General features: G+C 41.0%; 1 protein-coding gene across 2 annotated transcripts; it reads right to left on the bottom strand.

Annotated features, from left to right (window-relative positions):
- Window positions 1-362: 362 nt before the first annotated feature.
- On the bottom strand, window positions 363-10,327 carry TECTB (tectorin beta). Of its 2 annotated transcripts, XM_010188326.1 has the most exons (11): window positions 10,274-10,327; window positions 9,295-9,383; window positions 6,997-7,187; window positions 6,387-6,529; window positions 6,233-6,305; window positions 4,589-4,692; window positions 4,426-4,509; window positions 4,071-4,233; window positions 1,999-2,068; window positions 1,050-1,082; window positions 363-565 (listed from the first exon to the last, which is right to left on the bottom strand). In XM_010188326.1, the coding sequence occupies exons 2-11, from the start codon at window positions 9,368-9,370 to the stop codon at window positions 513-515; spliced, it is 990 nt and encodes a 329-aa protein (XP_010186628.1). In that variant the 5' UTR covers window positions 9,371-9,383; window positions 10,274-10,327; the 3' UTR covers window positions 363-512. The 2 variants fall into 2 exon arrangements, with proteins under 2 accessions (XP_010186628.1, XP_010186627.1); XM_010188325.1 differs by lacking the exons at window positions 9,295-9,383; window positions 10,274-10,327 and adding an exon at window positions 9,048-9,123 and having other exon boundaries at window positions 513-565.
- Window positions 10,328-25,860: the final 15,533 nt, after the last annotated feature.

The following is a 25,860-nucleotide window of genomic DNA, read 5'->3' as shown; positions in this document are numbered from 1 at the left end:
CTAACAATTGCTACATAAAAAGCATCCTTTTCTCCCATCCTTGACATGTTTGTTAGTTTTGATCTTGTTTAAAAGCTTCAGAGATCAAGCTAGGACCTTGCAAGACCAGGCCTGGAGGGGAGTTTGGTACCACACTGAGAATGACAGGGAAGGAGGACCCTGAAGGTAAATCTGGTGTTGAAAAATGCTGAGTTTGCATATCCCTGTGTTCCTTAAAGAAACAGGTGCTGTTAGCATTGCAACTCTTTAAAAGGAGGCATCGGTCGAATACAGAACCCTTGGGATTTCTCTAGTGTATAATGCCTGCAGAGACTGGGGACAGGAAAATGTGCTTTGGGATTCTCCAATATTCAAGGCACAAAGCTCATGAAATGTTTTATTTATCTGGTAAAATGGTGCACAAGGATTTTTTGTGACTTTCATTTTTCCTCTGTAAAATAAACATCTTTAGTAAAGAAAGTCCAGGTCCAAACAGGATTGGAAAAAGTTAAGAAACACAGATGGGCTGTGCTTTATAATAAAACAGCACAAAATCCAATCACAAAGAGTAGATGGAAGATGATATCTGCAAAAGAAACAGAGACAAAATGTGAGTGCTTCCCTATCAGCTGCCTGTCATGTTTTCTTCCCACCCTCATCAATGCAACTGCAGGCCCCAGATGTGACTCTGTCACCATATCAAGTTTTAACAAATAGGCTTTGAAAGGCCTTTTTCAAATCTTCTCAAAATAGAAATGCTTTCAGACATCTCTGTTAGCCCAGTGAAACATGCTTGTTCTTTTTGGGAAGAGGGTGTGAAAATAAGAGAAACTAATATTCAGTGTTGGAAGTTGTTGGTATGATTTTATTGTCCAGAGGAGGATTATTGTGCCAAAAGGAGGAAGAGTGTATAGCATTGAGATATAAAATTCAATTTTGAATTACTTCCTTTACTGACAAATTTACTACATTTTTCAGCTCTTTCTTTGAACTATGGGTTTTATGTTGACAGAGTCACTCAAAATCCATATTTGGGATTGATATTTTCATTGTCATACTTTGCTATTTACCTGAGAGTGTGTAAAATCTGGATAAACCTTTGCCTGTATAGAATAAGAGAAAAAGATAGCATTGGAATGGCATGTTTAAAATAGGGCAAATTACACCAGCATGCTTTGTAAAAGCAGAACAGATAATGTTTACCACATTCTAAAAATATGGATATTTCTTCCTCTTGGCTTTCCTGTCTGAAGTTACAAAAGGATCCTCAGTTCTTTTATCTTCTAAAATGGATGGGGTTTTACTGGTGCAATATACTGAGTTGCAATAACGCTGTTCTATGTGTATTTGTAATTTTAAATTGGCTTTCAGGTTGGTGTGGATGTAGTTGATAAATGAGCATAAATGGCTCTAGTGAAAATGTGATTTAGGTACACCTTGTTCCAAGGACCTGTTCCAAAAGATGTGCTGGATCTGCAGAATTAAACCAGTTCAGGGAAGAATTCCTGGTGTCTCCAGAAGGCGGTAGTTAGAGGAAATGAGCATTGTTTTATACTGGGAAAAACCTGATGCAGTTCAATTTGTGTGTCAGAAGGGAGAGGCACGAAGGATTAACCCACCAGAGTTACGGTTATGCTGAAGGACCAACCCAGAATGTAAAGAAAAGCTTTTCCTGCTGCTCCTAAGCCTGACCTCTCTCCAGCTCAATCAGAGCTTGTCTGGGCTGTTGCTGAGGTCAAATGCAGGTGAGCAGAGTTTACATTGCTGACTTGGTGTGTGCATGCTTTGGCCATTTATCTGTAATGCTAAATGGGTGCCTTTACTCACTTTATAAATGAGCAGAGTTTCACTGAGCCCTGAGGAGAATTGACTTCTGTTCAAGACTTCTGCTGCCATGGGGAAAAGGGCTCTGGTGAAGGTTTTGGCTCCCTCTGCTTGCTCCTGTGCTGTGGGCCAGCACCAGTTCCCAACTTCATTGCTTCCCAAAGGGAGAAATAGCCCAGAAACCCCGTCACTTACTGCGTACAGAGATCTCCGCCACTAAAACACCTCCGGTTTGTTCCATGTGTTGTTTTCTTTTATCACAGGTCTCAAGAGATCAGAGAGAAAGTCATGTGTACCAAAAAATTAAAAATAATTTAAAAATGCAAACCTAACTCTCAGGTTTCCAACCAAGGAAATTAAATCTGTGTCAATATTGCCGCGTATTTTCTAGGGATTTTTTCCCTGTAATTATTTGGGGTTTTTTTGGCGCAGGTGAGATTTAAGGAGAGTCTTTACAATACATTTTCTGAGGATTTTGGTGTGCCACAGCCCTTACAGTGACTGTCGCTGTAAGTGCTCTGTTCAGTTGTGATGGCAGGAGCCCAGTTGGGTGTCTGCTAATCATGATCCTGAGCTGCCCTTTCCATCCTTGCCTTAAACAAAACTCCTGTTGAGAAGGAAGGGGGGGGAGCTGAACTCCATCTCTTTAACCCATGACCTCTCTGAAAGTTTTTGTTGTTTATTGCTGGTTATAATTGTTGCCCATTGGGAAGAAATAAGAAGCACCAAATCCCTTCCATATAGATCATCTCATGTCCAGCACTAATGATGCCTGTCACAGCTGACAAGAACTGTATCAGAGGCAGTGCTCTGCAGATCAAAGGTCCTTGTCCATCTCTGACCTTTGCAGATCCCCAGCTGTGGGCATTTGTTTTACAAACTCAGAGTGTGGTAATTCTGGTTATGAGTTGCTTGTAAGCCTGGACCCCCAGCTTGGTTCAACCTTAATTGCAGCAGACCACCAGCTGCACTTTTGGGTTGGAAGTGGACTCAAGGGATGTCAGCTTGATGGAGCAATTATCCTTTGCTGGAGGGCGAGAAGGGAATTTCACCCTGTGCCTGTTAGGATGATGTAGATGTTTGCCAGTACTGTCAGAAAGGCAGATAGAGAGCACTGATTTTGTGTTTTCTTTTAACCCTGGTCTGTGGCTGGATAAAAAGTTCAATAAATCTTTAAAAACAATCCCAAAATCGAAGACCAGAGATTTTTCTTTTGCCTTTGAAAAATAGAATTTCTAACAATGCAATTTTACCAAACATACAGGATTTGCACAAATCAGTGCCCCCAGCTTAGCTCTGAAGCTGGGTAATAAACTGCTACCTTAATTTGGCTCCTGGACTGAGAAAGTGTTTAGAAATAAAAGTTGGTTTGACCAGGAATGATGCTTTCTCTTCTCCATCAAGAAATATTTATTGCTGAAATGACAGTATGTTTGCCAAGGAGTATTTTGGGTGTTAATTTCAGGTTAAAGAAAATTTGACTTAATTTCATAGGAATGACATATTCATTGTGTGAGAGAAAGAATAGCAAAGCTCTGACTTACTGAAGGAGGGAGAGAGAAGTCTTTAAAGGGAGACACTTCAGTAACCTTCACCCTTGTATCAGCTGGTGCAAGCAGTGCGCACCTCCCTGTGCTAAATAACGTGCCTGTACAGCACCCTCACCTCATGCCCACCTGAGGTCACAGGAACCTACTCTTTGAGCTCAGTTCCTGCTCCAGGGACAATTCATTTATTTCATGCAGCATAGGGTGGCTGCAAGAGCAGTAACTTACTACAGCTCTGCAGGAGAGCAGAGAGGACTTTCCCTGGGAAGGAGGACTGGGAGGTCTCATTTGACCAGTGATGAGCTTTGAGCCAGGTTCTGCCTCTGCCTCCAGGCTGCCCTCAGCAAAGAGATACTTGGTAAAATGGAAAAAACTCTACTTTCTCTTTTTTTCCAGGCTTGTGTTTTTTCATGCTTGTGTTTAACTGTAGCGGTTTTTTTCAGACAGAGCTGTAGCCTGGAATATTGGCAAGAACTGAGTTTTTAAAGTGCCACATTATTTCTCAATGCATTTAAACAAGTTGCTCAACGTTGCACGCAGCGCCTGTGGCGTGGCAGGGGTCGGGGTGCATGTCTGGCCACTCAGGTTCATGCATGGTGGTGGCTTCATCTACTGAAAACTCTGGCACTGGCTCTGCACCCATTGTGCCCTCAGGAAGATCTCAACATCCTCTATCTATATTTAGCACTGTCTGATGTTTCTGTGGGAGGGAGGCCTTACCACTGGGCAGGAGAACTTCTCACTGTCACAGACGTGCGTCTCGCAGTGCAGCCAGACCTTGGACAGCTTGGGGATGTTACGGAAGCGGAAAGCGTTGAACTGGAACGTCGCCCGACTCGTTTTCCCATTCTCATGCACAAGGATGGAGCTGTCTGTGGCACACCTGTGTTGTGTGTGGAAAAGCAGTGTCAGAGCCTACATGGCTTCAGTGAAACATCTCCTGAGGTCGCAGTCTGGTGAATGCATTTGCCCTGCTATGGGACAGCTGCTCTTTTGCCCCCTCATCGCCCAGCTTTCTGTCATCCTCAGGACCAGTCTGGGCAGAGGTGCTCCCCCAGCTCCCATCAGCACCTACCCCTTGGTGATCAGAGGCCAGTGGATCTGGTAGAAGTACTCTGAGGAGGGAGTTGCCCAGCAGTTATTGAGAACAACTTTGAACCTGGAGAGACATAAACTCCAGGTTAGCAAAGAAGGTCTTGATTGCCAGTTTAATAATTACTACTCCTTCCCTTGCTTACCTGTCACTTAAGCCCTTGGCTTCCACTCCAGCAAATATGTCAGAACCAATTTCTGATGTTTCAACGATGAAAGGGGCTTCTTTTATACTTGAAAACTTGGCATTCTTTGAAAGACAGAGACATCGTACGTTACTAGTAACATGCAAAGCAAAGGCATGTGGCAATTTCAGACAGCTCTGGAGACATCAGCCTCAAAAGTCTGGGTTCTCATTACTTGCAAGCTCCAAACTCTACACCTAGTAGTAGAACTATTGCAAGCTCAAGATGGTATTTAAAAATATTTTTGTTTCTGTTTGTCTTATAGTAAATGACAGAATTTGATGCTATTTGGGTTGTGGTATGTGTTGTATCTCAGCATGGGTGGGAAGCAAGCTTGCTGCTGCTTCTGGTACACCAGAAATCGTGCTACTTCTGGATGAGGAAATGGGCATGTGAAGCACCTGGAAGTATGGCCCACCTGAGGCAGAGGGCTGTGTCAGGCAGCAGCAGAGATGAATAGCAAGGCTTATTTCCATTTTGCCAGGGGAAACAAAAAGAACATTTCATTGAAATTAACCTTTTTCTCCCCAGTGAAAATGTGAACAAAATAATGAAGGAGTGCTCTGTTAGCTTTCTGACCTTGTTCTGTACTTGTGCACAGTGGGAAAATGTATTAGTACCATTTAGTCACTCCCTCCTTGACTCCCAGGAGCCCCATGGCCGCTATAACAAAACTGTCATTTGGCAAAAAACCAAAAGTACCAGAGATCCATTGCTCACTGTCTGTCATCTGATTTTGCAGCCATTCTGTCAGGAGTTGACAGGAGCAGTGTGGTATGCCCTGGTACCTCACCAGTATATACTTCCAGTGTGCTATATATCACAAAAGAAGACCACATGGGTTTTCCCAAGGCTGCTAAAAAGTTTAGTGATCAATTGGTGCCCAAAATGCAGGGGTGGGAGGAGAGATACTCCTTCTACCTGGCCTATACATTTAATGCAGTAGGTTATTAGCTGTTCTTTTCCGAGCTCTGCTAAAATAGAGAGGCAGCGTTGGTTCATTTGACTGTACTTTGGTTGAAAAAAAGATTCCAGAATCAGGAGCTGGCAGCTCCAGCAGCACAGCAGAGCTGTAGGGAGGAGAGGGGTGTTTCAAATGATTGGCCTGATAGCCAGGGATGAGATTTTGTTGGAAACAAAGATCCCCTAAGGGTCTTTGGGGAACATGAAACACCTGTCAGGTGAGAGGACCAAGAAGCAAACTGCAAGAGAAATGGATTGAGCTTTGCTGTATCTATAGAGACTATATGATAGCAGTGGTGGCTGCAGATGCATGCTGCTCTTTGAGTGGGACTACAAATGAATTTTGCTTTTTCTTGTAAAACCTGTCAGCATGTTAGAAATGTACCTCTCAGCAGAAAAATCTGCCTGATTTGGAGAGATTAAATGAACAGCTGGCATGTGTCTGCTCTGCTCAGTTTAAGTATATCCCTGTTAATCAGCAGAAACAAGGACCCCTGCAAACCCCCCTTGTAATTCTCTGTTAGAGGCCAGTGATGTGCTCCGTGTCACACTGAAGTCAGGAGCAGTAGCCTCTTTTTCCACCTCTGAGGCTGAAGGCTGTGAAAGGTGAAGGCTAAAAGCTGGGTGGCAAAGAGCACTTACAGAGTAGAAGTTGAGGGACAACTGACTTTCAAATGAGCCAGAGCTTCCATTCTTCACGTGGATGGTGGCCACCCTGGGGACATAACAAGATTTCTGTAAGAGTCAGATGTGGTGCTGAAAATGGGTTGAGGCACACTCCCAGAAGAGGACGTACCTTTGGTCAAAGGCAGCCTGGTTCACCAGGTAGTTGGCATTGTATGAGCAGGTGAATGAGTAATTCACAGGCTGGCTCTTCACAATTATCGAGGAGTCGTTGGAGACGATGGAGTTGTAGAAATGATAAATGGGGTTCTTGAACTGAGGATAGCGAGACAGAGAAATGTGGGCAGCATTGAGTCTGAGGCATCAGGAACAACTCAGTACTTCAGCATCAGGTACAACTCATCAGGTACTTTAAACTGTGAAGACTATCTGATGACAAAACTCCATCCCCAAAGAAACATGGTTTTGTAGCTCTTTGTGTTCTATGCTGTCTTTATATATATATGTATATGTATATGTGCCTTACTATATATATATATGTTTTCTGTGTAATACAGATGCAAATGGGCAACGAACACAGACTAATATCACTGAGCCTGCAGCTGTTTTGCCTGTAGATGTAAAGCACGACTATTACATTCTTCCTTCTCCCTGATACTGGAGTTTGCCTCCTCCTTCCATCAGTACTTAAAGCCCACTCCAAGTTGACACAAACAGTACTTTCAAGTGAGTGCAGCTGATTTCTGAGTCCAGCTCAGAAATGCTGACCTTGATAGTCTTACCTCTGACTGCGTCCCACAGTATGATTTGTTTTTAGGTGACAGATCTGGGATTGTGAATTGGTAATATCCCGAATCATGGATCCCATTGTAGCAAATGCCTCCAAGTGCCAGCTGATTAACCTCCCATCCATAAGGACACTCCGGAATTTTGGTAATGATGGTTTTGGGATAGCAGTACACCAGAATTACATCTGAAAGGAAAATTATAAACCTAGATTGATATTCAGTGATTTTTTTTCTTTCAAAGAGGCAGGTCTGCACAACTGCTTTCCATTGGGATTAAACTTCTGTGAGCAGGGTTGTGTGCTGGAAGGTCCCCTAACATGAGCAGCTTTTGCTACACAAAACTGACCTCTGGGTTATTAAATTCTGTCCTCTTTGGAAGAGTTTTGCCTTTGCCTTCTAATAAATGCAAAACTTCATGTAAATTATTTCTTTCTGGAATAGCTGATTAAGGAGTGGGGTCACTGCTAAGAAACCTGAAGTGAAAAATTGCTGTATTGAAATCTGTCAGATTATGCTGCAAAGCTCGCTTCCGTAACACCACTGACTTTGTAAAAATGATACTGGTGAAGTTTTTTGTCAGGCTTTAGTAGATATGCACCTTTTTGTAGTGGTGTTAGATCTAGGCCATGATACACATTCTGCCCTTTCTCTCCTTGCACTGACATTGCAGAGCCAGCGCATTTTTTACGATTCTCAAGTTAAAAACTGAGATGTAAAAATGAACCAAAAAGCCTAGCCCTGTTAAAGGCAATAATAAATGAACTGAAAAGGCTACTCCTATTTATAGCAATAGTAAATGAACGAAAATCCTAGGGCTGTTAACAGTGACGGTTAATAGCGGTGCAATATGTTTCCAAACATGGTGATTGCTAATACAACCATAAATAATGAACATCCTAACTTGCAGACTGATTGCTTCATGATAGCAGATTTGGACATTTTTCAAAGAGAATCAGGCAGTGTGAATTTGAATGTATGATGGGAACTTAAAGGGCAAATATTGACTAACCATTAGTGACCTGAAAATTGAGAAAGACTTCAGATTACTGCAGTCAGAAAAAAGACATCCTACCTCGAATTATTAAATTAATTATTTTAAAGCCCTTGAAATTCTCATTTTTATCATAAGAGCCTAATTTGCAGCCTTTCTGTGTCCGCAGAAGGTTAGGGAATACTCAGGGACTCAAATAGGGACCATAATGACCTGCTCCTTTCTGGTCAATGGACCTTCAGCACACACAGGCAGATTCTGCTTGTGTTGATTCTCAGATTTGTAACTCTGGTGAATTTACAGCTATGAAAATTCCTGCAGTTCAGAGAAAATTGTGTATTTGCTTGTGCAAATGAAGACACTGAAATCAATGCCTAGAGGGCCAAATATTTAAGGTTATACCAGGAAATTATTGGCAATAGTCTGACACCACTCACACACATACAAAGCAAACTCTGCATTGAGGTGTATTCCAACACATTTCCAAAGCACATTTCTTAACTGTAGTGAATTTTACATTACAGGTCTGTCTGGCACCAGATCATTTAGGTTTCTAGGCAGAAATGAGTGTGCAATTAGAGCCTTACCTTCAAAGATACTTGTTTTTTCTTGTTTAATCTAGCAGTGTGGTTCAGGAGTTCAGCCCAGCACATTCACTCACCACTACTCATCTGATTGCAGTCAGTGGGACTAAAGCCCAGCTTGAGCAGCAAAGATCTGCTGAATTTAGCATATGATGTTGCAGATAATTTCTAATTGTAGTTATTTTCTTTGCAATTTTATGCCTGAATTCTGTTTGTGCTTAACTATATTGCACTGTAATTATTGCACAGAGTTAAGCATATGCCTAATTCTCTGTGGGGCTCAGACTTCAGTGGTGCTTTCTTTACTGTGGTAGCTAAAAGCAGAGCAATGACAGAAATGCAAGGATTAGTTCTCCAGAATCCATAGTTTAACTTTCTGAAGGAAAACCTTTCCCCTTTCAAATAGGAAAAAAAAAAAACCCCGCAGCTTAATTACAAGAGAAGATCATAGGAGACTTAAGTTATTTTACCTGCTTTATTTGGATTGCAAGGCCCCGCAAGAGCTCGAGCCAAGATGACCAGCAGATAAATAGTAAGAGTCACCATTTCTTTACTGTGGTAGCTAAAAGCAGAGCAATGAAAGAAATGCAAGGATTAGCTCTCCAGAATCCATAGTTTACCTTTCTGAAGAAAAACCTTTCCCCTTTCAAATAGGAAAAAAAAAAACCCCGCAGCTTAATTACAAGAGAAGATCATAGGAGACTTAAGTTATTTTACCTGCTTTATTTGGATTGCAAGGCCCCGCAAGAGCTCGAGCCAAGATGACCAGCAGATAAATAGTAAGAGTCACCATTTCTTGCAATGATCTGAGGACACAGGGAAAAAAGCTGAAATTGCCTTTAAAATTGGAAATAAAAAAATTGCATTGGCTACACTCCCAGAACTGTAGCTACTGTTAAACATGTTCTTCTTGCAGAGAGAAACACATAATATTACTGATATTCTGTCACCCAACTTAATTGCATCTACAGGAGAAATATTTCCAAGATCATTATTATTGCTGGGTCCCTATGGTGACAATTTTTCTATCTCAGTTTAGTGGTGGCTTTAAATTATTCTAGGTTTTCTTTGTTCTTGTAAAAAGTCCAAACATAAACTGCTAGTATAACCAAATGAAACTGAAACAGTGGGATCTAAAAAAAGAAGCAATATAAATTATTGGAAGAAATATGATACAATAACATACATACTATGCTTAGAATTTAATGCTGAAACTATTCTCTGTGTTGATGGCTATCTTGATGTATATATCTTAACTTCATGTAGCTCAGTTTTGGTAAATTATGCATTTTCTCCTCTACTGCCAAATGTTGCATTTTCAGAAAAACAGACATAGCAGTAATTTACACTTCCACTTCAGGCCTCAAACCTGCGAGCTTTTTCCCACAAGGAGAAGCTTGTACAACCTGTGGAATTGGGACTGGACTTCTCATATTTTCTCTTCATAGACACTCTTCAGTGCCTGCCCTCATATACACATCACTGAGCAGACTGTCAGAAGTAACAAATATCATTTAGGTAAAGAAAAAAATCTTCCTGATTAAGTATTTCCAACTAAAAGAATCGATTTCAGAATTTTCACTCAGCCTCTATTTAAAAAGATATATTTATAAAAGGCTCATGCACTACATTTCTGAGACAATGCCTTCTAATTATAATTTTATGCATTCTACAAGAAATTAAGTATAATACCTACGAGGCAGGAAGGGGCTAAGTATTTCAGATTTTCATTCCGCTCTTATTCCATTAGCTGCGCTGTCAGCTCTTCCCAAGATGTCCTCTTTCAAATGAACCCAGCTGGCGTTATCTTCGCTTTATATAAGCAATCTTGTAAAAGGAGCCCATCTCTGGTTAAATCTCAACCCGCCAGTATTGTCCAGTGTGCGAGGGAAAAAAAGAGTTATAGAAAAGCAGTTCTCTTCCCCTAGATGGGACTGTATTGCTGCTATTTGATTTTTTAAGTCTTTCCATGGTGGCTTTTTACAGATCTTGAAAATAATTGAACAAACACCTGCTGAAGGTATACAACTGGCACAAAATTTTTGTTTTACAAGTTGATTAGGGAAATGCAGAAATTCTGCAAAGTTAAAACAACAGCTGCCTTCCTTAATTCAGTGAAAATGTATTTATAGGAATCAGATACCTGTCTTGAATGACTTATTGATAATGTCAACCTTTTGTGCCATGCAAATGGAAAAAGGTAATTTCAACAGATGAGATACCACCTTTGGGGCTGTTTTATTTACTTACTTTTTAATAAAAGTTCACATGCATGTAATCTGAAATAGTAAGTTTAGGTAGGATCTTCCATAAGCCTAAGTATCATGCTATATAATTATAATACTGAATACTAAGTGTGTGTAAGACTATGTAATATGCATTACATGTTACAGTATGGAAAGTGCAAAATTGACCATTGCACAGAAAACTGAAACAAATTTGCTTTTCATGTGACCACCAGTCATGTGGTTGCCATATGATAGTCTTGGTGAGCTGGTAAAATTTTCTGGTAACCTATTACAACCTGTTTGTGTTAGGTTTTAGTAATAGGCCCACAAAAAGGACTTGGGTACGCTACTCCTGTTTCATATGCCAGCATGAAAAATGTGGGCTGTGAAGAGCTTTGGCATAAGCTGGCATGATCCCAACTTTGGGCACATGTGTATCCACCCAGATCCGAGCACGGTTGAGTTACATATGCTCTGATCTCTGCCTTGAGTCACAAAATGCAGAGGATCTCCTGTGGTACACGGTCCTGCAGTGTTCCTCAGAGATTATTTTGGTGTCTCCTTCTATGGACTTATCCCAGCGGACAGAGCTTCATTCTGCCCCATCCATGGCAGAGGTTTGGTGCAGGTCTACCCTCTCTCAAGCCAGTTTAGCATATGGGGCTATGCAGCAGTAAGGCTGTTCCAGTTGTCATTAGTATGGAGTTTTTGAGGGAGGCAGGAGTGGGACGAAAGAGCAGAGTAGCCCTGACCTTAACCTGAAATGCTGGACAACAGGGTTTCAGCTCTCCTGTGGGTGAGATTTATGGGCACACCTTCAGGAGAGCATTCACTGCTCTAAATCTAGACTACAAGGAATTTTCCCAAGTCAAACTGTGTTAGCAAAGCATGGCCATGATTACACGATGCATTGTAAGGGATGGCAGCTCTCACCCAGTGACGACGGTGTGCAGGTGAATCTGCAATGATATGAAAATATTTATATGTAGTTAGGTTAGCATCTGCTTCTTGCAAGCTGATCCAAAGCCCTAAAGAAAGGTTAGAAAGCCTATAAAATTCTGTGCTTAGTTTCCGATTATAAACCTGAAGCCAGACCTGACGCTTCATAAGGTTTGCAATACAGAGCACATCATGTTAAGTAGGCTGCCCCCAATATACTTATGAGCCAACTCCTGCAAGCCATCACTTTCAGATTCAAATGAGATTACTTAAAGATGTACACATGGATAAAATCCTTCAGCCGGGGTTTGTTGTTATTTTAATTGAATTAAAGAGTAATCCACTGAACAAGAACCAAAGCTCATAAATGATTTGATGTGACCTAACTAGGGATTATCCTCATCAGAAATCCTAAAATAAGAAAGATTTAACTCCAGATGTCTGTTTTATAGCCTCAGCCAAAATCCTTCTCAAGGCACAGAAGCCCAAATTTTATTTTCTAAGCCCAACTCTGAATATACATTGTGTAAACATTCACTTATTTTTGTCTTTCTGTGAATGTGAGTATATTTGATCTGTAATCATAAATGGGGGTGAGACATTATGAGCCACCCTGTTATCAAGCATATATAGCCCAGAAACAAGGGGAGGCTTGCAGGAGAAAGCTTGTGACTTCGGGCATGAGAAAGGCCTTACAGCCTTGTACAAACCAATTCTCTGAGCTCAGGGGATCACATTCAGCCCTGGGGTTGGACTTGGTCTCTCCAGTCTTCCCCCACAAGGTTGATTTGGAGCGTAAGATATTTGGCTAACCTTGATTAGGCATAGTGTAAATGCCTTGCTAAAAACGATTTAAGTGGTCAGTCTCACCATAACATTAACAAAACACTTGAAACAGATTAGCTTTTTTTCTGATGATTTGTAGCAAGTAATGTAATTAAATAATCACAGGTGTAAGGACTCACTCCAAGATGGATCTAGTCCCATAATTTTTGAAAGAAAATAAATCTCTCACTATCTTCTCACAGAAAAGTAATCTCCGTGCACATAATACCCCTTTTAGGTGAAAGGTAGAAAACAGAATGAAATCCATGAAACAAATTTGGCAGAAGTGCCAGCTGGTGTATAGTAGTTTGTATTTGCATGAGAAAAAAGCTAAACCAAATAGCATTTGATACCTGCTCTGATCAAAGGTGAAGGCTTGGGGAAGGATTAAGTTTCTCTCAGTAATTGCAAACACAGAAAAAGGAAAGCCATTAAATTGCAAAGCAGACCATTGAGGTTTGTTGCATTTCCCTGACTCTTTCCAAGCCTATTGAGTAATCTCGGCAACCTAAGTATCTGTAAAGATTTCGACAAAGAGCAAATGAAGGCCTTATTGTGAATGTCACCTACAAGGGCAGCTTGTCTGTCCAGCTTTGTTCCTTGCATTGTGATGGAAAGCTGTGTGAGTATCTGCTGTCTGGTTCTTACATGAAGAAAACTAGGTTCTGTTGTTTGAACCTGCAAGGGATACTGTGACATCCAATTTTCCTTATTTTGGATAAGACAATAAACCTGAAGAGCCCCTTAGCTATATGGAAGGACTTTATGGGGTAATGAGGATTAATGGAGGCAGGTAGGTGATACCAGGAGGATTGAAATCTGATGGCAGAGGCTGCAATGTATTGATGATGGTGTTTCCAACCGTGCACTAAAACCTGGCATACTCAGTTTTATCTGAGATAAGGAGTGTTTTTATCCCACAGAGGTGGGGACATCCATGCTGGGTCTGGAAGCATGGTAACTGCATTTATATTGGGCCTGGTCTAAGTTAATTGGTCCTGCTGGAAATGCAGCACTGTGTTGGTACAATCAAACTTGTTCTGGATCCTAAGTCTACAGTGAGCTGTGCTATGTAGACTCATTGCCTTGAGCCATAAGTACCATACAGATTTCAGCATAATTTTGCTTTTTATAGAATAAATACCTTTCCAGTAGTTGGTTACTTATGGCACGTGGCTGGTCATTCACTTCAGCAGATGATGCTTCACCCTCATGAGCAGACGATAGAACTGTGCAGGTGTGCAACACAGCACCTGGGGCCCACAGGTAGCCTGCACTCCAAGTCCTCAGGTGGCTGACATTAGTCAATAAGTACACAAAACTGATTTGAAACAGTCAGAGGAAATGGTGTATGTGGAAGTCACATAAAAATCAGAGATGGAGGTTTGGGCCACCAGAAGGGACAGTCTTCTGCTCTAAGTGTCCTCTTACATCACCTGTCTGTCTAACTATGCAATGCTGAATCATAATTTTTCAGCAATCACCTACAGCCAGACACTTGCTGGAGCAGTGCTGCTGTTGGTATATGTGTCCCTGGGGTGTGCCTGAGCATAGATGATCAGCTGAAGAAACAATCCCTTGCCATTCTGCTGTCCAAATCCTTTGGACAGACATTTACAACAGCAAATCTCACTGAGCGCAGAATTGTGGCTGAAGTAAATAATCATATTTTGTGTTCATTTGAATGCCTCATCCTGTTGCTGTTCAGCTTTGCCAGCATATTCATAAGAATATTCTTTGGAAGCTTCTCCAGCAAAGTTCTGCCTGGAGTTCGCTACTGCTGGAACTAAACATCAGTTTCCAGCTGGGTTTCCTTGAAGCTTTTGTGTGGGTGTTTTCTTTGGCGTATTCTTCATGGATTGTTTTAGAGCTTGCTATTACGCAGGATAAGGTTTTGCGGCTTGATTTAATAAAGACATGGGGCTAGATTTAATAAAGGCATGAGACGTGTAAAACCAGTCATGAGAGACTGGAACTGATGACTTACACTGGTCAGGTGAGGTCACAGCCTTCTCTGGTCTGCCACCTTTTGGAGATGCCTCAACTTGCCAGGCACTTGATTCATTTGCCTAAACAAGGCCTGTCTTGCATTAACAGGTGCTGTAAGGTGGCCAAGATCTCCACAGCTGTGACACAGGACCTCTAGGAGACTCACACCCTTTTGGAGTGGTATCTGGAGGCCAGAGAGCATACTCAAGAACATCTTAACTGGATGTCTCTGTGTGGGCATCTGAACTGAGATCAACCAGGCACACTGCTCTGGTTGGCTTGACATTCATTTTTTGTTTGTCTTGGATGTCCAAGCACCCCTGCATGCTCTGTGGCACACATGCCTGAGCCCACTCCAGTCAGTACAGCATGCTCAAATTGTTCATTGAGTGCCCAAGGCTGGCTTCCAGGTAGAAGTTGGAGCACTTCTGGAGAAAGATAGCTTTGAACACTGCAGGCGAGGAGAATTGCATCTGGATCTCCCATAGTCCTAGGCAAGGGCTCTGACCACCAGACCTGTCCCCTCCTGCTGTCCTTTGAAGAAGGCATGGCTGTGGCTGCTGGGCTCAGCTGTGATCAGCACTGCTGTCCCACTTGGTATGCGCCATAGCAGAACTGCAGGCATTTTATGTGGAGTATACATGGATGAGGTGTTTTGTAGCAGAATGATATTGCTGGGGAATGGCATTCTGGAATCACCTGAATGTGGCCTAAATGGCTTCAGAGGTGCTTAAGTGCTTTTTTGGATCTCAACCATGCTGTCCTGTATAACACCTTGTAAGCCTTTTAGTTCTCCTTATCTCAACAACAGGTCTTGATCTCTTGGCAGTGCGAGGCAGGGGGTGGAGACAGGGATTTTAAGAGGAAGGTGAGAAAGAAGGTAGAATGGACTCTTTGTGTCATTCATTAGTTTAATCTTCTCGGGTTGGCAGCTGGCTCTGACACAGTGACCATTGCTCTTCTAGCTCCAGTAATGCTCTTTTCTGGACGTTATCCCACTAGTCCTGGGAAGGTTGCAGCTATTGCTGATGTTTCCTAGCTTGGCTTGGGGTATGTCACTACAACTTTGAGAGAGTCTGAAGCAGCTGGCTAATGTGCCCAATTCCTGGCCATAAATAATGCTGCTCACCCAGCCTATATGGTTTGCTACAGAAGAGCTGGCAAAAAAAAGAACTGCAGTGCAGTGAGGCATTAAAAATACATTGAAAGCAAATTTCTCCTCTCGTATCCCTCAGTGGGAGTGCCATTGACTGCTGAGGAACTGACCCTAAATGTGTGCTGCATATTTAAAAAATATTGTTAAGTAAAAAACAAAGCAAAACAAAACAACAAAAAAACCCAACAAAAAAAAACAACAAAACCCAAAAAAACCCAAACAACAACAAAAAACCAAACCAAAACAAAAAAAACAACCAAAAAATCCCAGATTTTCAGTCTGTATTGCCCTGTGAGCCCAGAGTACTCCCACTCCCTCCATAACACCTCTACCCTTATATGAGCTACAGAGACCGTCTCTAGCTTCCTGAGTACCCAATGATTTGAGACAGCTGAATTATAAACCTGCTTTGTGGGATCCAGATAGGATTGCACACATGAAGAACTGGTAAAAATCATGTTTTAGAAATGCTCACCATAATTCCTATCCTGTGAAGAGTTAAGATCCAGTCATTTTCACTATTAAATAATCTTTCGGTGTCTGTAGTGCTACCTTCTCAAATCAAGCACGACCCTCTGCACTTCTATCAATAGCAGCTGCTGATTAAAATCACAGTTCTGGTTTCTTGAGCTGCATAATCCTGCTAGTTCATTCTTAGACCTACTTTTCATAGCACACTGTATCCATTATACTAGTGTTGTCCCCATTTTTAAAACGTTTGTGATTTTTCAGCAGGCTGATATCGTGCTTGGAGACAGTCTCTCTTGCTCTGAAAGGGTTCTGTTTGTTATAAAGAATTACATGGCTTGGAGAGCTACATGTATCAAACTTAACTGGATTAATTAGCTTGTGCTGTGCTTGTAAAGTGATCATAATAATGCTTATCACAATCTTAGTATCGTTATCTCTGTTGTGCAGATAATGGAACTGAGCCACAGAAAGGCAAAGCCCAGTGTAGGGCCCTTGAGCTGGCCATACTGCTTTTATTTCTCCTGTGTCATTGAAACAGTAAAGAGCTGGGAGGAGAAGCTATCCATGCAAACTTTGGATGGGTCTGTCCTGTGAATAAGAAGCTTTCTGGGAAGCTGCAGGATGATTGCCCGGACTGTCAGGCCATGTCTTCTGGAACAGAGTTCTCCCATTTATCTCAGAGGATATTTTACCTCCTAAAGTACTAAAATGCCGTTGCTTGTCAGTTTACCATTCACACTGGGCCTTATGGCTTATCAGTGATGACTAAATGCCTCACAATCCATCACCAGTTGAGTGTCTCTGTGGATTTTCCTCCTCTGATGCCATAAATGAAGTTTTTCTTTCCACTTTGTCAAAATGCACCAACACACTAATGGTGGTATGTGTTGAGATGGGTCTTTGCATCCACTATGCCTTATAGTAGTAGAGCTATGTTACAGGTTCCATGCAGTGGGGATGAAGCACTGCAAATGAGTCTAAAGCCTTCAAAAACTCAGGCATTCATATACTTGATGCATTATGACTCAACCAATCACAAATAAAACCTAGATCTTCCTTTTTTAATTGGCTGTTTGAAGACAAGATTTCTTGGAGAATTGCTGAAACACCAAATGCAAGAGATGGCTGTGTTACTGCCCAGGTACAGCTCTTCGGAGATTTTCACAAGCTTCCTCCGACAGATAAGTTTGAGAAAGTTGATGCCTTTTGTTTTTCTTCTGCTGGGCTGTAGCTGGTACTGCATTGACTCACTCAAAATCAATTTGACCATCTTGTATGATGATTATAAGTACTATTTGCTGGCTCTAAAAATTACTGTTTCTGTCTTCTAGCATGGCTCACAGTAATGTAATTGGACAAAGTATGCACTCTGCAGAAAGCGATCATTTCAATCTAAACTAGCTGAACAGAGCATTGTGGTCATTTGCAAAATGTTTATGATTGTAATAGAAGCATTCATTTAATATTTCCTACAAGCTGTTTTGGAAAGTATGACACTGCAGTTTTCTTTGCCTATGAAAATCCCTCAGGAGTACAATAATGTGATTACCTTCGAAGGGATTCATAGGGTTGCTCTCCTCAGAAAGCCACTGTAGCTCCAAGTACTGAATTCTCTAGGGCAGACTGTGCTGAAGACTCTGGATTGATTATGCTGTAAATGACGCAGGAGGCTCTGCTGCTATTTGTTTATTCTGGGATTAGCTAAAAATAGAAGTTGACTCTATGTTCCGGAATTAATTCAAAGGCAAAAATACAAGTTACTGATTCTGCTGATTTTTCTGGAAATACAGTCTCTAAAGCCAAAGCTAAGAAGGTGCTTTCCTTGAGTTGTGAGTCAGTTCTTAAACAGTTTTGAAATGAAAGGTGTCTGGGCCAATTGATATGTATGCACAATAGCTCCTGAGCGATTTCCAAGGTAACTCCTTAACAGGCTATGTTGGACATCTACAGATATTTAAGATTTTTGAAAGATCAAGAAGATGTCAAAGCCTTGTCTGAAATGTGTGCAAACAGCTGGATAAATTCAGTAAGTGTTAACCGGGCAGACCTTGGTCTCTTGACTGTTTGGCTGTACCAAAAGCACATAAAGTTGAAGAGTTATTCTTTGCATCTCTGGATGATCTTGATATCTAAAAAAAAATGAGTAAAAAGAACAGGAAATACTGAATCCTTGATAGAAATAGGTGGTGAAGGTGCATTAGCAATATTTCATAAATTGTGTAAGGTTTAAAGTGCTGAACTTTAAACACTGGAAAAGGGTTTGTTTCCACAGGCTTCTCCTTCATTTCAGTTTTGGTTTTCTCAGTGGGCCTCAAAACAAAGTACACCCAAACCAATGGTCAGTTGTGAAAATGTAAGCTGATTTTGGACTATTCTGATATACCTTGTTGGAAACCCTTTGGAATAAAAGAGGTGGTTGAAATGCCTGCACCCTACATCTAAATCTGTGGGGTGTCTTTTGGTATTATTTTGGAATATATAAAGTCAATGAATGTGAATGCATCTAAGATATAGCAAAAATAACATTTTCTAGGTTTGCAATACCTTTCATTCTAGGCTCTCAGAAACCTTTATAAAGATTTGACTCCAGACATCAACTGGCCAGAAGATGGTGTTAGTGGTGTACTATAAACAGACAACATGTGGCACAGAGAAGCAAAGTGACTCATTTGTATGAAATCTGGTGAAGACATCTCACCCTCCTCTGAGTGCTGCCCCATCTCTTGGACTTCTCATTTGCCTGTTCTGATTATTTGTATTATCCATAATAATTATTAGTCATTGTTGCTGTCCCCGTATGGCAAGCAAGCAATGATATGAAGGCAAACATAATTTCTTTGAAATAATTTATTTGAGGATACATTCATTAGCTAATAAGGTAGATAATTTATTATCAGGTAATTTAAAACAAAATAGATCAAAGCCTACATCACTCAGGAATAGCAGATGTGAGTGAAATAAGTTCAGTCATCCATATATTTTGACTTTTTTTCCAAGCCTTAATCTTGTGGCTAGTAACAAGCAGTTTGGAAAGATGTGGACAAATGCCCCATGTTCCCTTTCTCCTTCAACTCCTGCTGAGATCCCCAGTTGCAGAGTGACCTCAAACCTTTCATTCTCCTTTTCTATCAGTGTTATTAATCCCTATGCGACCTCATTTCTCCTCTTTCTAGTCTTCATTTTCCTCCTGTAGTTGCAACCTTTATGGTCTGTCCAATATGTCACTAAAACCACATTGTCTGCAGTTGTTACTATGTAATGCCACCTTCTGGTATTGTGGGCTGCCTTCTCATCTTCGCACCGCCCTTAGTGTCTCCTCTCTCACCTCCCTTCTGTTCTGTTACCACTTTCATTGAGTTCAGCAGACAGTGATGCCCGTATGGTCTCCTGCACTTCATGACTTTGCCTATGCTACCTAAGTATGCTCATGCATGAGATTTTGTTTGTAAATCTCTCCTTCCAACAGTCCTTCACTTTGTGCAGGATTTCAGTGGTGGTTTCCTGCTCGCTCTTCTGCCCCTGCTCCTCTCACCAGGATTATGCCACCAGCCAGGAAAGGCTCCGTGGGCAGGGAGACAGCAGTTGATGTTGGGCAGCCAAAGATGGTCAGCTAACACTGTTCCTTGGCACCAGGCTGTTGCTATGATCCCATGTTATTCATGCACGGTTTTACATTTTATCAGCTATTTTAATCATTACCATCCAAAAAGAAGGAAATAAAGGCTTTTGTGCTGCCTGTGTTGCTGCAGCACTGTGTTACTGGACCCTTTAGTCTCAGTCTAACTGTTTTCACTTGAAGTGAACTGAGGAGGCCAGGTACACCCTGCGTTTTTCTGCTTAGGGGCCCCAGAAGCTCAAAGAAAGTGGGAAACTGCACCTTGATATTTCATTCCTCTGCCTTCTTTGAGAGGTTTCTATGGCTTGGTGTACAAGGGGACCTGCCCCAGCCTTCCCCAATGCATGGACCGTCCTTGCCTCTCATTTTGCGTAGATCATACAAGAAGGGGCAACTCCTCTTGTCCTCTTATCTCTTATTTGTCCACCCATGCCAAAGTTGGGGGCATCCTGACTAGTGGACAATATAGTTCTTGTGCAGGGACATGCCCTGATACTTGTATCTAAATGCTTTATGTAGCCATGCTATCTACAAGAGTTATTATCTTTTAGATTTAACATGTTGGACAAAGTGCCCTAGATGGCCTGGGACAAGAGCCATTGGGATTAAAGGCCACTGAGATCAATCAGGCCGATGATTTATTTATGTGGTTGGCAATTGTGATGGTAACCGCTTTGCTGCTTAGACAGTATGCTCTAATTTTGAAATGGTTTTTGAAATTACATTACTTTTCTATTCAAAACTTCCTGTTTATGGTCAAATATCTTAACTGTAGAGGAACTTGGCACCTAAATACCTTTAGAAATTTTAATCTAAGTAATTTAGATGGCTAATTCATATTTTTTTAAAAAAAAGCTATTTAGGAGTCTAAATCTAGTGATTTTCAGTATTGCAAACCTTATGATCCTGTTACCATTATTACTGAGCATTGGAAGGTTCTCCATATTTATTTGCCAAATAAATCTATTACATTTTGGGTTTCATGCAGAACAACTTTTTAAAAAATAGCTCCTATAATTCACAAAGTACCTTTTCCAGTGAAGGTACTTTGCCTGCAATGAGACTGCTTTACAATGAAGCTGTTGAGCCCACCACATATTCTTCAGATTGAGCTTCATCCTGCAAGTACAAGGAGCCTCCATCATTTCTGAGGGCAATTTAGATTCATTGCTCTGAGAATACTGGCAGAGGAGGCTATTCAGAAAATCAGTATTCACTCTGACGGTGATCTGTTGCCCTTAAGTTATTTAAAATTGAGAACTGGTAAGAAGATAATGCTCCATTCTGCCAGCAGAGTATATCTATAGGATATATCAGTATTTCCATAAAGTTCATTATTTCAGCTTTTCATCCATGCAGAGAATGAATGTGGAAATATTGTAATGTGCTTCAGGATAGAAATCCTGAGATTGGATCAGTTTTGCTTATAAAGCTGGAAGCATTTCTTGTTTGGGAAAGTTTTCAGTCTCCCAGAATTCTCTGAAGCAGAAATCTTCTCCCAAGAATTACATAGACTGAAATTTTACATGGGAAAGTTGGAGGGGAAAGTCTATTTATTCAGTATGTTTCTTTCTAAAGACTGGTCTTTAAGAAATTGAAAAGGACTGAGTGTATGAGGAAAATGGTGTTTGAATACAAAGGACAGTTAATACGGAATTGGAAATTTGTGTATGAGAATGTGAGAAAGCAGGTAATAGGCAAGTGTGGTCTGCATACATACATATGGAATCCTAAGGAAAACAGCGACTGAATTCAGGAAATACTTAATCAGTGTTTTGACCATACCTGCAGCTCAAGCTTGGTAAATAAGTAACTACTCAAGGTAAAGATGCCAAAACAGGAGCATTTTTAACATGCTACTGACTGTTATTATTTTCAATGAGCCTTGCAGCCTCATGCCTCTCTTAGATAAAATGTCAAGAAATTACTTGGGTGTCATGGCATCGTATTTTGTTAAATTATTTTATTATTTTCACTGGGCTGTCTTTGAGTTGAGAAATTCGTTGCTTACAATTTCATTCAATTGCTACAGGTAGGATACCCCTCAGGAGATTCCTATCTTCATTTCTGGAATTTCTGTTGTTGTAGTGATGATGTTTCTCAAACACTGTTTTGAAAAAAATAATCTAGGGTTATCACTAATATATAATTACGATAATGAATTATGATGGCTTCAGTTTGCCTTCCTGTAATGCCAATGGAAGATCTGTGTGCACATCCAAAATAAGAGTCTTTAGGTGGCATTTACAGTAATTATATTAATTAGACATATGTTAGGGTAGTATTACTACTGTATAGCCCTTGGACTGATTATCTTAATAGTCCATGGCAAGGACAATACTTCCTGTAATTTTGGTGAATAGGGACTATGACAGTTACCTGGGAAGAGGATGGCTTTAGCTGGACTTCACGTGTGACAGAGCAGCAGTGGAACTCATGTCCAGTCATCCAGAAAGACCAGTTTTAGGGTATGGCAGCATTTATTGTCTTGTGCAGACATGTTGAATGTGAAACATATTTTCACATTGGAAGAAATTCAAGAAATTATAAACATTTTGCATAAGCTGGCCACATGCATTAAACTGTGCAAGTGCCTGAGTAAGACTTGTGCTTTGCAATTGTAACTTTTCTCATTTTGCTTTTTACATTTTTTAAATCTTTCAGTTCATAAACTTATTGAACTTAACATTGTTAACTGCATCAATTTAGACAAAAATTAAAGTGAGGAGTCCTCTTGGTTTTCTATTGTATCACTAAGTTCTTTTTGTCAGCATTATGGAGTGTATAGGTACATACCTACATACAAAATACATTATCATTTTGGAAGATGGAATAAGTCCAATTTTTGTTCATTTCCCTCCTACTGAAGGTGTTGGCACCCACATTACAGTTGGCTGAATGACCCTGGTACCACTTCAATAGCAGTTAAAACAGATTCTGTTGTACGAAATGCAAAGGAAAGGAAACTACAGAGCTTGCTTTAGCGAAGGATTTAAGAGTGATGCATTGACAAATTAAGAGTTAGGATGTCAAAGCAAGCTGGATAATTCTGGAGGGGCCTAGTGAGCTCTGAGGCAGAACTGAATTCAAGTTGCTTGCAAATCCTGATAGCTCAAGAAATTCCATTTAAAAAATTGTACACAAGGATTATGGTTTCCTTTAATCATTGTGGAAGGCTCTGAGAAGCAAAGGTGAAGTAGAAAGGAGCAGGCTGATCAGGCCAGGCACTAATTAGGGCCAAGGTCGCTTGAGGAAGTTAATGAGTTTCTAAATAGCCAACTAGCAGTTGGTATGGAGCAGAAGAACAGTCAGCCTCCGCATCCTGCTTTTACTTCTGCCTTAAAGTGAGACATACCTTTAGGAGATGTAGCCAATGATTTGTGGTCAAAAGTCTTCTACTAGGAAATATCTGCTTCTCATGTAAAAACTCTTTTCTTGCACAGTGCGAGAAAAAAACATATTTTTAGTCTCTGGAGATTGGTGATGATTTACATGAGTATCCCTTGAGTCTTACTGCAGTGCTCAGGATAGGACATTTTGACTGATTTTAGCTGTTCTGGTCTCCCTGACCCAGCCTTTGGCTATGCCCTCGAAGTGTCTGGCACAACTGCTCATGTTTGTTCTTCTCCCCCATCTTTGTATGGCAGATAGCTTTTGCCATCTTCCTGACCTTGCTGGGTAAACACTGCAGTAACACAGATTTTGCATAGCATTCATTTGTTTTTGAAAGGCAAAAGAAATGCAAGCAGGTAAGTGAACGAAAAAAAAAAAGAAATAAGATGGGAGGCCAAATTAGCATAAAGCAGTGGAGGGATATGCTCTTAGGAAATTACCATATGACCATAGGAAGACCAGCAAATTACCACGGAGAGGCATGGGCTCTTCACTGTGTGTATGTTGCGGTGTAGCTACGTTACCCTGAATAACGACAGAGGTGCATGCCTGCCGGCATGCGTGGTGTGTTCAGCTGTGGGTGTAAGTACACCCATTAGCTAAGCACCTGCTGCGGAGATGTGAATCAACAGTGCAGCGACAGTGGGGATTTGCTCATCCGGGTTCTCAGCTCTAGAGGGGTCTGGTCTGTCTGAACTGCTTGCATGGTGGACCTGACTTCATCAGTTTTGTTCCCCATGTGACTCTATGCTAGTCGTGTCTAATAGGCATTTAATACATGCATAGGCTAAGTAAAATATTTCATCTGCTATAAAATTCCCTTTCATTTTCACTGTCTCACCACCTGGTGGATCTGCATCAGGAAAGACCAGTGCATTTCTTTCCAGTTTGAAAGGTTTGGCATTCCTGTGGTGGCTTATTTCTGAGTCACATCTTTTCTAATCACCATAAAAGTAACATTAATGTAGCAACAAGCAATTAGAAAGCCCCAGAATCTTTTTGGCTGACACTATCAATTGAGTGTGATTCCAGGGCTGTAATTAACTGTACAATGTTTGGAAGTGTGTTGTGTCCACCCCTTGCCTCACCTGGGCTGAATTTCTACTCCCTGTGTTGTTCATACAGACCCGAAAAGGAGTAAAAAGCATGGCTCAGAACTGGGACTTGATTGAATGTCAAGGAGGCCAGGACTTCTCCTGTGATGTGGTGACATGCCTTCTGCTGTTCTTGTTGAAACAAACCATGGTGGTGGCTTTTATGATCTCAACATTGAAGGCATTGATTGTTTCCAAAACAAATTGCCTACCACCTTCTTTCTGGAAAAATCCTAATTCTCTCCCACCTGTAAAATAAGTATCTGTTAACTGATTTATAGATTATGCTCTGCTTTTATGTGAAAGCAGTTGTTTTGTCATAGATGTAATAGATACAGCCTTACTTGTGTTCATCATTCTCTTTTAACTGCTTTTGGTTAATAATCTTTGGCCTAGGACACTGGTTAGGGAACAAAATACCTCAGTGTCAACACCTATATAAACTGGTTATCTGAAGAGGACATAGCTGACTCTGTGGGCATAACTTCATGATCTTCAGTATCGTTCCCTTTAAACTGGCACGTGAAAGGGAATTGCAGATAAGTCATGTGTCATTTGCGGCTTATTACTATCCAGAACCTGGTGCCAAGGAAACGGATTTATTCTCTGTTATTACTGTGTTATTTTTTGCATTGTGCAATAGATCAATTCCAAACATAAATACATCAAGTAGTCCATAGATAGGAATACATCTTCTTATGCTCAGGTACGTACATGCTACATGCCTGTGCTGGCAGAGGGAATCAGAAGTCTGGTGTAGTTTCTTTGAATTTTTCATATTCTGTTACTAGTAATTTGATGCATTTTTTTTCCATTTGGCCACTTCATTTTTGATGGCAACTTCAAAGAAATGACTTGAACAGAACATTTTGGACTCTATATTGAAACTCTCCATGCTCTCTGGAAGTCTTCTGTATTTTTGAACTCTGGGTGCCTTTGACAGTGGCATAAACTTTTGGGAAGCCATAATTTCACCTCAACGTTCTCACCAGGATTCAGCAGTGAAGGTATGCTTATTTTTGTACTGGTTACATTTTATTAGGTGTAGAAGACAAAATCTCTCCGTGTTGTTATGTAGATCATATTCCTGTTTGCTGTAGCTCCTTGTGTTCAGACTGGAGGCACTCTGGGAACCTTGGTGTAGTACAAAGAAATCCCCTTTCCAGACCTGTGTGTTCAGTTGAGAAGGGATGTCTGCAGTGCCTTGGACCTCTCCTAAGGCTCACTTCATGATCTGTGCAATGGTTTCTGTAAAACAACTTTCTGATCCAGTTTGAGACTACTCATAATCACATCTTGCTACTGGTTTCAAGAATCCTCAGACAGTGCTGATAGGGTCAGTCATTTAGAAGCAGTTTCTCTCATCCGTTTTACAGAAAAGTAGCCAGCAACTCATGCAGTCTTGCAGTAATTGAGATATTTGGCTTCACATTTACTTAAGGACAGTGTGAAAGCCATCATTCCATGCAGCCCTTTTTTCTACAATCTCTAGAGGCTTTTCTCAATTCCACCGTCACTCTCTGGGCTGTATTTAAGCAGCGCTGTGGGGACAGAGAGCAGTCCTTGGGCACA

This window comes from Mesitornis unicolor, unplaced genomic scaffold (genome assembly GCF_000695765.1).
Source record: "Mesitornis unicolor isolate BGI_N332 unplaced genomic scaffold, ASM69576v1 scaffold21487, whole genome shotgun sequence".
Classification (NCBI taxonomy): domain Eukaryota; kingdom Metazoa; phylum Chordata; class Aves; order Mesitornithiformes; family Mesitornithidae; genus Mesitornis; species Mesitornis unicolor.
This window is presented reverse-complemented; position numbering and strand designations above follow the sequence as displayed.

Bases quoted from the DNA above. Each gene is read 5' to 3' on its own strand.
- TECTB (XM_010188326.1), bottom strand. From the start codon at position 9,370: ATGGTGACTCTTACTATTTATCTGCTGGTCATCTTGGCTCGAGCTCTT. The intron at 4,693-6,232 runs GTAAGTGCTCTT...TGTCTTTCAAAG, and splicing joins TGTCCCTCAACTTCTACTCT to AATGCCAAGTTTTCAAGTAT. The intron at 4,510-4,588 runs GTAAGCAAGGGA...ATGTCTCTCCAG, and splicing joins GCCAAGGGCTTAAGTGACAG to GTTCAAAGTTGTTCTCAATA.